This window comes from Oncorhynchus tshawytscha, linkage group LG17 (genome assembly GCF_018296145.1).
Source record: "Oncorhynchus tshawytscha isolate Ot180627B linkage group LG17, Otsh_v2.0, whole genome shotgun sequence".
NCBI classification, from domain to species: domain Eukaryota; kingdom Metazoa; phylum Chordata; class Actinopteri; order Salmoniformes; family Salmonidae; genus Oncorhynchus; species Oncorhynchus tshawytscha.
In genome coordinates this window covers 5,335,622-5,350,272 of record NC_056445.1, presented here as the reverse complement: position 1 = coordinate 5,350,272, position 14,651 = coordinate 5,335,622, and the positions used below count along the sequence as shown (strand labels likewise).

The 14,651-nt window shown below is 43.4% G+C and overlaps 1 protein-coding gene across 2 annotated transcripts in view; it reads left to right on the top strand.

The window, feature by feature from the left end:
* Positions 1-13,509, top strand: part of LOC112216748 (segment polarity protein dishevelled homolog DVL-2) — a 37,475-nt gene extending 23,966 nt beyond the window's left edge. Inside the window, exons 10-15 of one of the 2 annotated variants that reach the window (XM_024376794.2) lie at positions 2,967-3,034; positions 3,267-3,458; positions 3,869-4,000; positions 9,388-9,564; positions 9,922-10,146; positions 11,433-13,509. In XM_024376794.2, coding sequence (XP_024232562.1) covers positions 2,967-3,034; positions 3,267-3,458; positions 3,869-4,000; positions 9,388-9,564; positions 9,922-10,146; positions 11,433-11,986 — 1,348 coding nt within the window. In that variant the 3' untranslated portion in view covers positions 11,987-13,509. The remainder of the gene's footprint in view (positions 1-2,966; positions 3,035-3,266; positions 3,459-3,868; positions 4,001-9,387; positions 9,565-9,921; positions 10,147-11,432) is intronic. The other variant, XM_024376795.2, reaches the window with a different exon arrangement.
* The last annotated feature ends 1,142 nt before the right edge of the window (positions 13,510-14,651 follow it).

Here is a 14,651-nt window from a genome sequence, read left to right as displayed (position 1 = left end):
ACTTAACTCTAGCCACTTTAATAATGGAAAAATTGATGTCATAAAGGTATCACTAGCCACTTAAAACAATGCCACTTAATATAATGTTTACATATCCCACATTACTCATCTCATATGTATATACTGTACTCTATACCATCTACTGCATCTTGCCTATGCCGTTCGGCCATCACTCATTCATATATTTTTATGTACATATTCTTTCCTTTACACTTGTGTGTATAAGTTAGTTGTGGTGAAATTGTTAGGTTAGATTACTTGTTAGATATTACTGCATGGTCGGAACTAGAAGCATAAGCATTTTGCTACACTCGCATTAACATATGCTAACCATGTGTTTGTGACAAATATTTGATTTGCTCAGATAGCTGTTGTTTAAAGTTAGTGAGGGAAATATAAGTCTCCAGCTTCAACGATTTTTGCAATTCATTCCAGTCACTCGCAGCAGAGAACTGGAAGGAAAGGCGGCCAAAGGATATGTTGGCTTTTGGGATGACCAGTGAGATATACCTGCTGGAGCACGTGCTACGGGTGGGTGTTGTTATCGTGACCAGTGAGCTGAGAAGGCGGAGCTTTACCAAGCATAGACTTATAGATGACCTGGAGCCAGTGGGTCTGGCGACGAATATGTAGCGAGGGCCAGCCGACTAGAGCATACACGTCGCAGTGGTATAAGGTGATTTTGGTGACAAAACGGATGGCACTGTGATAGACTGCATCCAGTTTGCTGAATAGAGTATTGGAAGCCATTTTGTAGATGACATAGCCGAGGTCAAGGATCGGTAGGATGGTCAGTTTTACAAGGGTAAGTTTGGCAGCGTGAGTGAAGGAGGCCAAGACCTCAGAAAAGACCTTCACAAGTCTGGTTCATCCTTGGGAGCAATTTCTAAACACCTGAAGGTACAAAGAAGCCACTGCTCCAAAACTGCCATAAAAAAGCCAGACTACGGTTTGCAACTGCACATGGGGACAAAGATTGTACTTTTTGGAGAAATGTCCTCTGGTCTGATGAAACAAAAATAGAACTGTTTGGCCATGACCATCGTTATGTTTGGAGGAAAAAGGGGGATGCTTGCAAGACGAAGAACACCATCCCAACCGTGAAGCACAGGGGTGGCAGCATCGTGTTGTGGGGGTGCTTTGCTGCAGGAGGGACTGGTGCACTTCACAAAATAGATGGCATCATGAGAAGGAAAATGATGTGGATATATTGAAGCAACATCTCAAGACATCAGTCAGGAAGTTAAAGCTTGGTCGCAAGTGGGTCTTCCAAATGGACACTGACCCCAAGCATACTTCCAAAGTTGTGGCAAAATGGCTTATGGACAACAAAGTCAAGGTATTGGAGTGGCCATCACAAAGCCCTTACCTTAATCTCATAGAAAAATTCACTCAACTTATTGTGGGAAGCTTGTGGAAGGCTACCCAAAACATTTGACCCAAGTTAAACAATTTAAAGGCAATGCTAACAAATACTAATGGTGTGTATGTAAACTTCTGACCCACTGGGAATGTGATGAAAGAAATAAAAGCTGAAATACATAATTCATTCTACTATTATTCACATTCTTAAAATAAAGTGGTGATCCTAACTGACCTAAAACAGGGAATTCTTACTTGGATTAAATGTCAGGAATTGTGAAACTGAGTTTAAATGTATTTGGCTAAGGTATATGTAAACTTCGGACTTCAACTGTATGTGTGCATGCCTTCTGCTTCTTCTACAAAGATAATTATTGATCGATCAATAATATAAGTTTTAGCAAAAACATTTTATTTTAAGTTACAATCTGTAGAAACTGAGAAAGGTTAACAACAGCAAAGTCCAAAAATATATGGCAAATAGAAAAAGAGATCGATGGGAGGGGTTGAGTGGAGGCATTAAAAACAAAAAAACAAATGTAAAATATACTTTCCAATAATGGAAAATGTATTTAAAAAGAGCTGTGTGTAAACATACACAAGATTTGTTACGTTACAGCCATGTTCTGAAGTGGATTCAATCTATGCACAATACCCATATTGACTAAGAGATTTGGTTATTAGAAAGTTTTGCAAAAGTATAACAATAAAAACGGATACCTTATTTACATTCAGACCCTTTTGCTATGAGACTCAAAATTGCACTTAGGTGCATCCTGTTTCCATTGATCATCCTTGATGTTTCTTCAACTTGATTGGAATGCACCTGTGATAAATTCAAGTGATTGGACATGATTTGGAAAGGCACACACCTGTCTATATAGGGTCCCATAGTTGACGGTGCATGTCAGAGCGAAATCCAAACCATGAGGTCAAAGGAATTGTCCGTAGAGCTCCGAAACAGGATTGTGTCGAGGCACAGATCTGAGGAAGGGTACTAAAAAATGTCTGCAGCGTTGAAGGTCCCCAAGAACACAGTGGCCTCCATCATTCTTAAATGGAAGAAGTTTAGAACCACCAAGACTTCCTAGAGCTGGCTGCCTGGCCTAACTGAGCAATCAGAGGAGAAGGGCCTGTTCAGGGAGGTGACCAAGAACCCTATGGTCAGTCTAACAGAGCTCCAGAGTTCCTCTGTGGAGATGGTTGTCCTTCTGGAAGGTTCTCCCATCTCTGATGCACTCCAATCAGGCCTTTAGGGTAAAGTGGCCAGACTGAAGCCATTCCTCAGTAAAAGGCACATGACAGCCCGCTTGGAGTTTGCCAAAAGGCACCTAAAGTACTCTGACCATGAGAAACAAGATTTTCTGGTCTGATGAAACCAAGATTGAACTCTTTGGCCTAACTTTGACTGGTACTGTATATATTATATGCATTTACACAAAAATATATGGGGGTTGAAATTTATGCAGACAATGACATTGATAGAAGCTACAATCCATCTGCAATATTAAAGCTGATCTACCCCCTAAAACAAGAGAAAAAAAATAAAGATAATTATCTCGATGTCTCTCTCGCTTTCTCTTTTTCCTTTTCTCTCCACCCAGACCTATTATCCTGACAGTGGCTAAATGCTGGGACCCGTCACCCCAGGGCTACTTCACCCTCCCACGCAGTGAGTAACCTGTTATCTCTTAGGCTCTTTCTCAGTTCCTCTTTCCTTGATTCCTTGCATCCTCTCTCCTCACAACACACGAGGTCGAAGATCCAAAGTCCCTTCCCCTCTGACCTTCTCGTTTTGAGAACGAGGAGAGGGAAGACGTGAGAAATCAAGCAAAGACTAAATGCGAAAAGAGCCTCGGCTGAGAAATCCACCCAATGGTAGAGGAGACTACAACCCCTCATAGTGTACACCCCCATTGTTCTTCCAGATGAGCCGATCCGGCCCATAGACCCGGCTGTGTGGGTGAGCCATTCTGTGGCCCTGACAGGGGCCTACCCTCCCTACCCCGGCAGCTCCTCTCTCAGCACCATCACCTCCAACTCCTCGGTGACCGAGACAGAGCGTGAGTCCCTCTGCCTGTCTTTGGCCCACAAAGGTAAGGTCTGTTTTTATTTACTATGTTTGAGTCTTCTTGTGTCTCTTTCTCGCTTTCTCTCTTGTAAGTCTCAAGTTTTGTCATTTTGCTCATTGATCTCTGTTGAAGATTTAAGTCAGGGTTTCCCAAACTCGGTCCTGGGCCCCCAAGGGGTGCACATTTTGTTTTTTGCCCTAGCACTACTCAGCTGATTGCAATAGTAAACTAATTATCAAGCTTTGATCATTTGAACTAGCTGTATAGTGTTAGGGCAAAAAAAACTACATCGTGAGGACCGAGTTTTGGAAATGCTATTTTAAGTTCTCTTCTCCCTCAAGTGTTAAGTTCTGTCTACCTTAGTTGTTGATAATTAATAGATTTTTTTGACAGTCTGTTTCTCTTAATCTTACCCTCTTCTCATCTCTCTCCAGGTTTTGATGACTTCAACCTGTCCCTCCACTCTGACATGGCGTCGGTGGCGAAGGCCATGGCCTCCCCAGAGTCTGGTCTGGAGGTTCGGGACAGGATGTGGCTCAAGATCACCATCCCCAATGCCTTCCTTGGTGAGAGAACTGCTTCCAGATCTGTTTGTGCTGTATAGCCAACTTCTAGGGTGCTGTTGCATTTGGATTGGAAAGAAAGATTATATTGTTGAAAAGTTATAACTAGTATTAGGGTTTAATGAAAAATATATAAACAATAATAATACCGATGACCGGTATCCCAGGACTTCCCAACCAAGCACCTTCACAAAAAAATACAAAATGTGCACGCATGAACCGGACATCAACTTTTATTTTACTAGGTAAGTTGAATGAGAACACATTCTCGTTTACAGCAACGGCCTTGGGAATAGTTACAGGGGAGGTGGGGCAATGAATAAGCCAATTGGAAGCTGAGGACGATTAGGTGGCCATGGTGGTATGAAGGTCAGATAGGAAATGTAGCCAGAACACCAGGGTTAACACCCCTACTCTTAACAATAAGTGCCATGGTATCTTTAGTGACCACAGAGTCGGGGCACCCGTGTTATGTCCCATCTGAAAGACGGCACCCTACACAGGGCAATATCCCCAATCACTGCCCTGGGGTATTGGGATATTTGTTTAGACCAGAGGAAAGAGTGCCTCCTACTTGCCCCCCAACACCACTTCCAGCATATGGTCTCCCATTCAGGGACCGACTAGGACCGACACTGCTTAGCTTCAGAGGCAAGCCAGCGGTGGGATGCAGGGAGGTATGCTGCTGGCAAACTCTCTGGCGTCATTCATAGCCTACATTAGACCAGTCATGACAATTCTAGCAGCCTGCCGTATTTAGCTTACTCCACATAATGTCAATAGAAAACATCACTTACTTGCATGACTTCTAGAAATTGCTGTCTCATGTGTAGGCTACTCATGACTCAGTTACTGAAGGCAGTCTCATCTCACATTCACAAATCTCTTTATGGCACTGGTAGAAGCTCAAAATATGAACTGCAGCTACTCACTGGTCACAAAATGACTGGTATATTGTGATTACAACCGTGCCTCTAGGAAATAGATATTTGCAACATTGGTCCATGATGTTAAAATAACAAAAGCGAGTGCACGGCTAGCAGATAGCGGCTAGCAGATACCATAGACTTCCAGTCATTGTACTAACCCTACTTAGCAGTTGCGCTAGTGCTAGATAGCAACTTACTTCAAACAGGGTGCAGAGACATAAAAATGGTATCCATGAGTTCATCTGACTCTGGGGAAGTAGATATAGGGCGTCATTACCAAAATCACAAAGTGTCCCTTTTTAAACTGGCTGGGCCTAATATAGCAACAAATGCTAACACTACACATCCAAGTATATCTGACCAAATTATGAAAGACTAATTGTACTTTTGAATTCCATAAAGTCAGTGTGGAAGAGGTGAAATCAACAATGACAAGCCAGGCCTCCCGGGTGGCGCAGTGGGCTAAGGCAGTGCTAGCTGTGCCACCAGAGACTCTGGGTTCGAGCCCAGGATCTGTCGCAATGACGAGCCACCGCTATCTGACAAACTGGATGGAAAATTACTGAAGATAATAGTGGATGATATTTCCACTCCTATTTGCCATATCTTCAAGTTAAGCCTACTAGAAAGTGTGTGCCCTCAGGCCTGGAGGGAAGCTAAAGTCATTGCGCTACCCAAGCCCCCTTTACTGGCTCAAATAGCTGACCAATCACCCTTAGTGAACTTATGGGAAAAAAATGTTTGACCAGATACAATGTTATTTCACAGTAAACAAATTGACAACAGACTTTCAGCACTCATATAGGGAAGGACACTCAACAAGCACGGCACTTACACACTGATTGGCTGAGAGAAACTAATGAAACTGGGGCTGTCTTGTTAGTCTTCAGTGCGGCTTTTGACATTATTATAGACGATTATAGTCTGCTGCTGGAAAAATGTATGTGTTATGGCTTTGCACCTTCTATAATGTGGATCAAGAGTTACTTGTCAAACAGAACACAGAGGGTGTTCTTTAATGGAAGCCTCTCAAACATAATCCAGGTAGAAGCAGGAATTCCCCAGGTTATCTGTTTAGGCCCCTTGCGTTTTTCAATTTTTACTAACGACATGCTTCTGGCTTTGAGTAAGGCCAGTGTGTCTGTATGCAGATGACTCAACACTATACACGTCAGCTACTACAGCGACTGAAATGACTGCAACACTTAACAAAGAGCTGCAGTTAGTTTTGGAATGGGTAGCAAGGAATAAGTTAGTCCTAAATATTTCCAAAACTAAAAGCATTGTATTTGGGACAAATCATTCCCTAAACCTCAACTACAGTGGGGCAAAAAAGTATTTAGTCAGCCACCAATTGCAAGTTCTCCCACATAAAAAGATGAGAGACCTGTAATTTTCATCATAGGTATACTTAAACTATGACAGACAAAATCACATTGTAGGATTTTTAATGAATGTATTTGCAAATTATGGTGGAAAATAAGTATTTGGTCAATAACAAAAGTTTATCTCAATACTTTGTTATATACCCTTTGTTGGCAATGACAGAGGTCAAACTTTTTCTGTAAGTCTTCACAAGGTTTTCACACACTGTTGCTGGTATTTTGGCCCATTCCTCCATGCAGATCTCCTCTAGAGCAGTGATGTTTTGGGGCTGTTGCTGGGCAACACAGACTTTCAACTCCCTCCAGAGATTTTCTATGGGGTTGAGATCTGGAGACTGGCTAAGCCACTCCAGGACCTTGAAATGCTTCTTACGAAGCCACTCCTTCGTTGCCCGGGCGGTTTGTTTGGGATCATTGTCATGCTGAAAGACCCAGCCATGTTTCATCTTCAATGCCCTTGCTGATGGAAGGAAGTTTTCACTCAAAATCTCACGATACATGGCCCCATTCATTCTTTCCTTTACACGGATCAGTCGTCCTGGTCCCTTTGCAGAAAAAAAGCCCCAAAAGCATGATGTTTCCACCCCCATGCTTCACAGTAGGTATGGTGTTCTTTGGATGCACGTCAGCATTCTTTGTCCTCCAAACACGACGAGTTGAGTTTTTACCAAAAAGTTAGATTTTGGTTTCATCTGACCATATGACATTCTCCCAATCTTCTTCTGGATCATCCAAATGCTCTCTAGCAAACTTCAGACGGGCCTGGACATGTACTGGCTTAAGCAGGGGGACACGTCTGGCACTGCAGGATTTGAGTCCCTGGCGGCGTAGTGTATTACTGATGGTAGGCTTTGTTACTTTGGTCCCAGCTCTCTGCAGGTCATTCACTAGGTCCCCCCCGGGTTGTTCTGGGATTTTTGCTCACCGTTCTTGTGATCATTTTGACCCCACGGTGTGAGATATTGCGTGGAGCCCCAGATTGAGGGAGATTATCAGTGGTCTTGTATGTCTTCCATTTCCTAATAATTGCTCCCACAGTTGATTTCTTCAAACCAAGCTGCTTACCTATTGCAGATTCAGTCTTCCCAGCCTGGTGCAGGTCTACAATTTTGTTTCTGGTGTCCTTTGACAGCTCTTTGGTCTTGGCCATAGTGGAGTTTGGAGTGTGACTGTTTGAGGTTGTGGACAGGTGTCTTTTATACTGATAACAAGTTCAAACAGGTGCCATTAATAAAGGTAACGAGTGGAGGACAGAGGAGCCTCTTAAAGAAGAAGTCTGTGAGAGCCAGAAATCTTGCTTGTTTGTAGGTGACCAAATACTAATTTTCCACCATAATTTGCAAATAAATTCATTAAAAATCCTACAATGTGATTTTCTGGATTTTTTTTCTCTCATTTTGTCTGTCATAGTTGAAGTGTACCTATGATGAAAATTACAGGCCTCATCTTTTTAAGTGGGAGAACTTGCACAATTGGTGGCTGACTAAATACTTTTTTGCCCCACTGTACATTTCGTAATGCATAATGTGGAAATAGAGCAAGTTGAGGTGACTAAATTGCTTGGAGTAACCCTGGATTGTAAACTGTCATGGTCAAAACATATTGATGCAACAGTAGCTAAGATGGGTAGAAGTCTAGCCATAATAAAGCGCTGGTCTTCCTTAACAACACTATCAACAAGGCAGGTCCTACATGCCCTGGTTTTGTTGCACCTGGACTACTGTTCAGTCATGAGGTCAGGTGCCACAAAGAGGGACTTGGGAAAAAACGCAGTTGGCTCAGAACAGGGCAGCACTGCTGGCCCTTAAAAGTACACGGAGAGCTAACATTAATGACATGCATGTCAATCTCTCATGGCTCAAAGTGGAAGAGAGACTGGCTTCCTCATTACGTGTTTTTGTAAGAGGTGTTGACAAGCTGAAGATTCCGTACTGTCTGTTTTTTAAAATACTCAAGACACCCATGCATACCCCACAAGACATGCCAACAGAGGTCTCTTCACAGACTAAGTCCAGAACAGACTATGGGAGGTGCACAGTACTATATAGAGCCATGACTACATGGAACTATATTCCACATCAGGTAACTGATGCAGCAGTAGAATCAGATTTTAAAAGCAGGTAAAAATACACCTTATGGAACAACGGGGACTGTGAAGTAAAACAAACAGGCACAGACACATGCATACACACACACATGCATACACACACGTACACATAGATTTTGTGTTGTAAATATGTGGTAGTGGAGTATGGGCCTGAGGGCACACTTAGTGTGTTGTGAATTCTGTAATGAATGTATTGTAATGTTTTAAATTGTATAACTGCATTAATTTTGCCAGACCCCAGGAAGAGAGCAGCTAATAGGGATCCATAATAAATACAAATACACTAGGCTTTAAACAAATTGTGTGGCGACTGTAACAGAACCTTGAGTTGATAAAGTTTTGGCAAATACAATATTATAAACTGAGTGGTTCAAGAACAGCCTTTAGCCGTCGTATATTGGCCAATAACAATAATAATTGCCCCTCCCCCGGGGCCTTATTGCTTAAATAAGCCATTGGATTCCTGTCCACATTTCTCCATTTACAGTGGTATAGTCATGTAAATTTTTTGGGGACTGGTATTATATATGTTTTTAAATAGCATTTCCGGTCTGAACGGGAATACCAGGATATTACCGGGATGGTTGCAATTTTCTCCGCAAAGAAAATTGGTAGATTTACAGGCAAAGATTAAACCCTACAGTAGATCATAGGTGGGGTTCTAATGGATGATTGATTGGCATGTTCTGATGTAGTGGAGTGCCTCTACCAACGGGGGGTTCTAGTGTAGGGTTCTAACGGATTATTGATTGGCAGGTTCTGATGTAGTGAAGTGGCTCTACCGTGGGGTTCTAATGGATGATTGATTGGCAGGTTCTGATGTAGTGGAGTGGCTCTACCAACACATCGGGGGGTTCTAGTGTAGGGTTCTAACGGATTATTGATTGGCAGGTTCTGATGTAGTGGAGTGCCTCTACCAACACATCGGGGGGTTCTAGTGTGGCCTTCTAATGGATGATTGATTGGCAGGTTCTGATGTGGTGGAGTGGCTCTACCAACACATTGAGGGCTTCCAGGACCGTCGTGAAGCCAGGAAGTATGCCAGTAACTTGCTGAAAGCTGGCTTCATCCGCCACACGGTCAACAAGATCACCTTCTCAGAGCAATGCTATTACATTTTCGGTGACTTCAGCGACTGTGAGAACTGTGAGTAAAACAGCACAAGCTTTCGTGGCTAATTGCCCATAGGCCTGTTTTACTGTACTACAGAGATGGGCAACAGGTGGCCATCCCTGTATTATGATTATTTTGGATAAGAAAATTGTCTTAGTGCGGCACTCCTTTGTATTTCGAAATCCCGATGTGGCCCTCGAGCCTTAAGATGTTGCCGTGCCTTCTGTGCTTAGCTTTACAGTTTCATTGCTGTTTGCTGTAAATATATATATTTGCCATGGACTTTTTGCAGTTTTATTTTGTGAGAGCTCTGGTAAAATGTCATGTATTGAAAATGAAGGTCAAATCATACATCACTGATAACTGTGCCATTACACTATTTTCTCCCAGACATGGCAAACCTCTCCCTGAATGACAACGACGGTTCTAGTGGGGCCTCAGACCAGGACACCCTGGCCCCCCTGCCCCTTCCGGGGGCCACACCCTGGCCCCTGATGCACACGTTCCCCTCCTACCAGTACACCTCCAACCCCTACTCCAGCCAGCCGCCCCCCTACCACGAGCTTTCCAGCTACAGCTACGCGCCAGGCAGCACAGGGAGCCAGCATAGCGAGGGTGAGACTGGAGGGACAGGTGGGGGGGGGGGATCCTTCACATAGAGTTGATCTGTTGATGGGTTGTTGATTGTGGCCTGAGGAATGTGGCCCCACTCCTCTTCAATGGCTGTGGAAAGTTGCTGGATATTGGCGGGAACTGGAACACGCTGTTGTACACATCGATCCAGAGCATCCCAAACATGCTCAATGGGTGATATGTCTGAGTATGCAGGCCATGGAAGAACTGAGACATTTTCAACTTTCAGGAATTGTGTACAGATCCTTGCAACATGGGGCCGTGCATTATCATGCTGAAACATGAGGTGATGAATGGCACGACAATGGTCCTCAGGATCGCATCACGGTATCTCTGTGCATTCTAAATGCCTTCGATAAAATGCAATTGTGTTCATTGTCCATAGCTTATGCCTGCCAATACCATATCCCCACTGCCACCATACGTTGACATCAGCAAACCGCTCTCCCACACGGTGCCATACACATGGCCTGCGGTTGTGAGGCCTGTTGGACGTACTGTAAAATTCTCTAAAACAATGTTGAAAGTGGCTTATGGTAGAGAAATAAACATTCCCAATTATCTGGCAACAGCTCTGGTGAACATTCCTGCAGTCAGGATGCCAGTTGCACGCTCCCTCAACTTGAGACATCCGTGGCATTGTGTTGTGACAAAACTGCACATTTTAGTGGCCTTTTGTCCCCAGCACAAGGTGCACCTGATCATGCTGTTCAATCAGCTTCTTAATATGTCACAGCTGTCAGGTGGATAGATTATCTTGGTAAAGGAGAAATGCTCAGTAACATAGATGTAAACAAATTTGAGCACAACATTTTAGTGGCCTTTTATTGTTCCCAGTACAAGGTGCACATGAAATGATCATGCAGTTTAATCAGCTTCTTGATGTGCCACAGCTGTCAGGTGGATGGATTATCTTGGAAAATGAGAAATGCTCACTAACAGGGATGTAAACACATTTGTGCTCAATTTGAGAGAAATAATATTTTATTTCAGCTCATGAGACCAACACTTTACATGTTGTGTTTATATTTTTGTTCAGTGTAATTAATACATGTGTTATGGATGAATAATTAAAGTGTTCAGAGTTTTCCTGACAGGCCATACTCAGAAACTTGAACATTGTAGGGTTATGCAAGGGTTAAATAATGTCTTGTTTGAATCAGAGCTATAGATAGCCTCTGTATGATTCTGGTTAGACTGTGATATTAGAATGTACTCCGCTTTTCTGGGGTGCCTGTTTTCACATTGTCCTGTCTTCTCTCACCCAGGGAGCCGGAGCAGTGGCTCCACCCGGAGCGAGGGAGAGAGACTGAGGGGAGGAAAAGGCGGAGGAGGGGTGGGCAGTACTAGCGGCCGGGATGAGAAGTCACCGGTAGGCGGAGACGGCAGGGACTCTCGCTCAGGAAGCGGCAGCGAATCAGAGTATTCTGTACGGAGCAGCCTGAGGAGGGGGGAACACGGAGGCTCGGCCACCCCCAGTGAACACAGCCACTATAGCCACGTCAGCCAGCGCTCACACCACCGCGCACCCCCTCCACACCTCCAATTCCCACAGGGCATCCCCCTTTCATACAACCCCATGATGCTTATGATGGTCCCCCAGCACCCCCATCACTCTCACGTGCACCCACACACCCTCCAGGGCCTGGGGCAGACAGGGCCCTCGATGCCGGGCCTGCCCCCTGGCACCACCCCCGGGGGACCTCCAGGGGCACCGCCAACCCGTGACCTGGGCTCTGTGCCCCCAGAGCTCACCGCCTCGCGCCAGTCCTTCCACCTTGCCATGGGAAATCCCAGTGAGTTCTTTGTGGACGTCATGTAGGAGTGGAGACACTACAGAGGGTTGAGTCGCAAATGGCACCTAATTCCCTACATAGTACACTACTTTTGACCTGAATCCAATGAGCCCTGGTCAAAAGTAGTGCCCTCTGGGACTGACCCAGAGGCTGTATATGGGGAAGTTGGTGTCCAGAATCAGAAGGATGCACGCTGCAGCATAAGGCAACATTAGAGTGGTACCAGCAACATTCACAAGGTGCTTTGATTCATTTGAGCCTAAAACCAGCCCAGACCATTGTCTCTCTTTGTGGTGTCTTTGATTAACCAAGGTTTTATTAGGTGTCTCATCTGACAGGAATCAGTTACCTTTAGATGTTTACCTATCTCTGCCTTATCTTACAAGCTGGTAAACATCTAGAGGAAGCAAAGATGAGTAATTCCTGTCAGCTCAAGATTCACCTAATAAAAACCTTAAATTGAGCTTCATCAAGGGTAATGGGAATACCTACATTTCTTTGTTGTTCAGACAGGAACATAGGTCATTAATATGTCAATTTGTACGATATGGAAACAGAATACATTTCACTTCATCAAGTAATTGTACATAATTCAATGTGCCACGCCATTACGACCACTGTCACATAGCTGTGATCATGTTTCTAAACATGTCACACACATCACTCATAATGATATGGAGCATAGTACTACTATAGCCTACTTAGGAGGTTAATTGCTGTGGTGTTCTTGGAATATGGTACTAAAACACTACCAGCTGGAGAAGAAAAGTGTTGTGTACATGTATCTGTTAATTGAAATGGATGAATTCATGCATTCACATTTGATCTACTGATAACCAGCAGTAGGAATGATTTTTTTTAAATGAGAAGTGCTGTTGGGTTTGTGTTGCAATGCACTCATGCTCAGGGCCTGTATTCACAAAGCAAGTAGGTAGGCTGATCTAGGATCAGGTGCCCCCATCCATATAACCGTATTCATTATGATTTGGCAAGACTCTGATATGATTGAATAAGGGCCCAAATATTGGGGAGGCCTCCTGTCCTCTGCAGTAACTGGTGAGCCCCCTGATACATTTGTGATTTGCACCTTACTGGTCAGTCAGCTTGATGCAGTGTGTGAATTGGGCCGGTACACACAGGTACTGATTACTGGCCACTCTTTTATATTGGCTTAAATATATGATGAGTACTGGCACCCAAAATGACTACCGTACCAGCACTTATTTCAGTTCACTTCAAACACTGGGTGGATGACTGGGAGATGGAAGCTGGTACAGACCGACAGACTGAAGTATTTGGGATAGCAGTTGGTGAGGGTCAAAGAATGTAGTCTGGCTAAACCAGACTGAATGCTATGCTCTCACCATTGTTTGAGTGCTGCATTCAGTCTGGTTTAACCACGCTACAAAGAATGAAAAAGAAGCAAATACAAAATAGTTTATATAGCTCTGATCTCACACTCCTACCAACATTTTGTTTTTTAACTGAGTGACATACACATGTTTATGTATACATTTATATAATTGTATTAAAGGTGCTTGATGACGAATAGTTATGTTTCTTAGTATGGCACAGTCAGTAATGCATTGTCATATTTGCTTGTTTGTCACTTGTTAATTTGAGTCATTTAGCAGACACTCTTATCCAGAGAGACTTAGTCAGTCCATGCATCTTAAGATGGCGCAGGTGGAACAACCACATATCAGTCATTGTAAGTACATTTCTCCTCAAAGTAGCAAAGTCCAAGCTAGTAAGGGGGAAATTGCAATTTTATTACAGTTTAAATACAACTCTAAATTTAAAGTGTTTTCCCCTTTATTTGTATATAGCAATTTTGTGTATAAGCCTTAATTGTAATTTATAACTGAACTTCAATGATGGTGGCAAAAAAAATATTCGACACTTATTTCATTGTTTTTAGAAGAAGCCTAATTTGGTTTTTGACGCTGTCCTTGAATAAAATAAAATGGTTATTTTACTGAACAAGGAGGTCATAGGTCCATCCACTTGGGAGCCAGGCCCAAATCAAATGTATTTGTCAAATGTGGCGAATACAACCGGTGTAGACCTTATTGTGAAATGCTTACTTACAAGCCCTTAACCAACAATGCAGTTGAAGAAATGGTCAAGAAAAAGTTTACTAAATTAACTAAATAGATTTTTTTTTTTAAGTAACAAGAAAATGACATTGAGGCTATATACACGAGGTACAGAGTCGATGTGCGGGGGTACAGGTTAGTCGAGGTCATTTGTAAAAAGTGACAATGTATAGATAATAAAAAGCGAGTAGCAGCTTGGTAAAAACAAAAGCAGGGGTAGGTGCTTGATTAATTGTTAAACAGTCTTATGGTTTAGGGGTAGAAGCTGTTAAGGAGCCTTTTGGTCCTAGACTTGGCTCTTCGGTACCGCTTGCCGTGCGGTAGCAGAGAGAACAGTCTATGACTTGGGTGGCTGGAGTCTTTGGCAATTTTTAGGGCCTTCAGACATCGCCTGGTATAGAGGTCCTGGATGGCAGGAAGCTTGGCCCCAGTCCTGTAGCGTAGCATCCGTGTCATCTGACCACTTCTGTATTGAGCGAGTCACTGGTACTTCCTGCTTTAGTTTTTGCTTGTACGCAGGAATTGGAAGGATAAAATTCTGGTCAAATTTGGCAAAAGGAGGAAGAGGTTTGTATGCGTGTGTGGAGTAAAG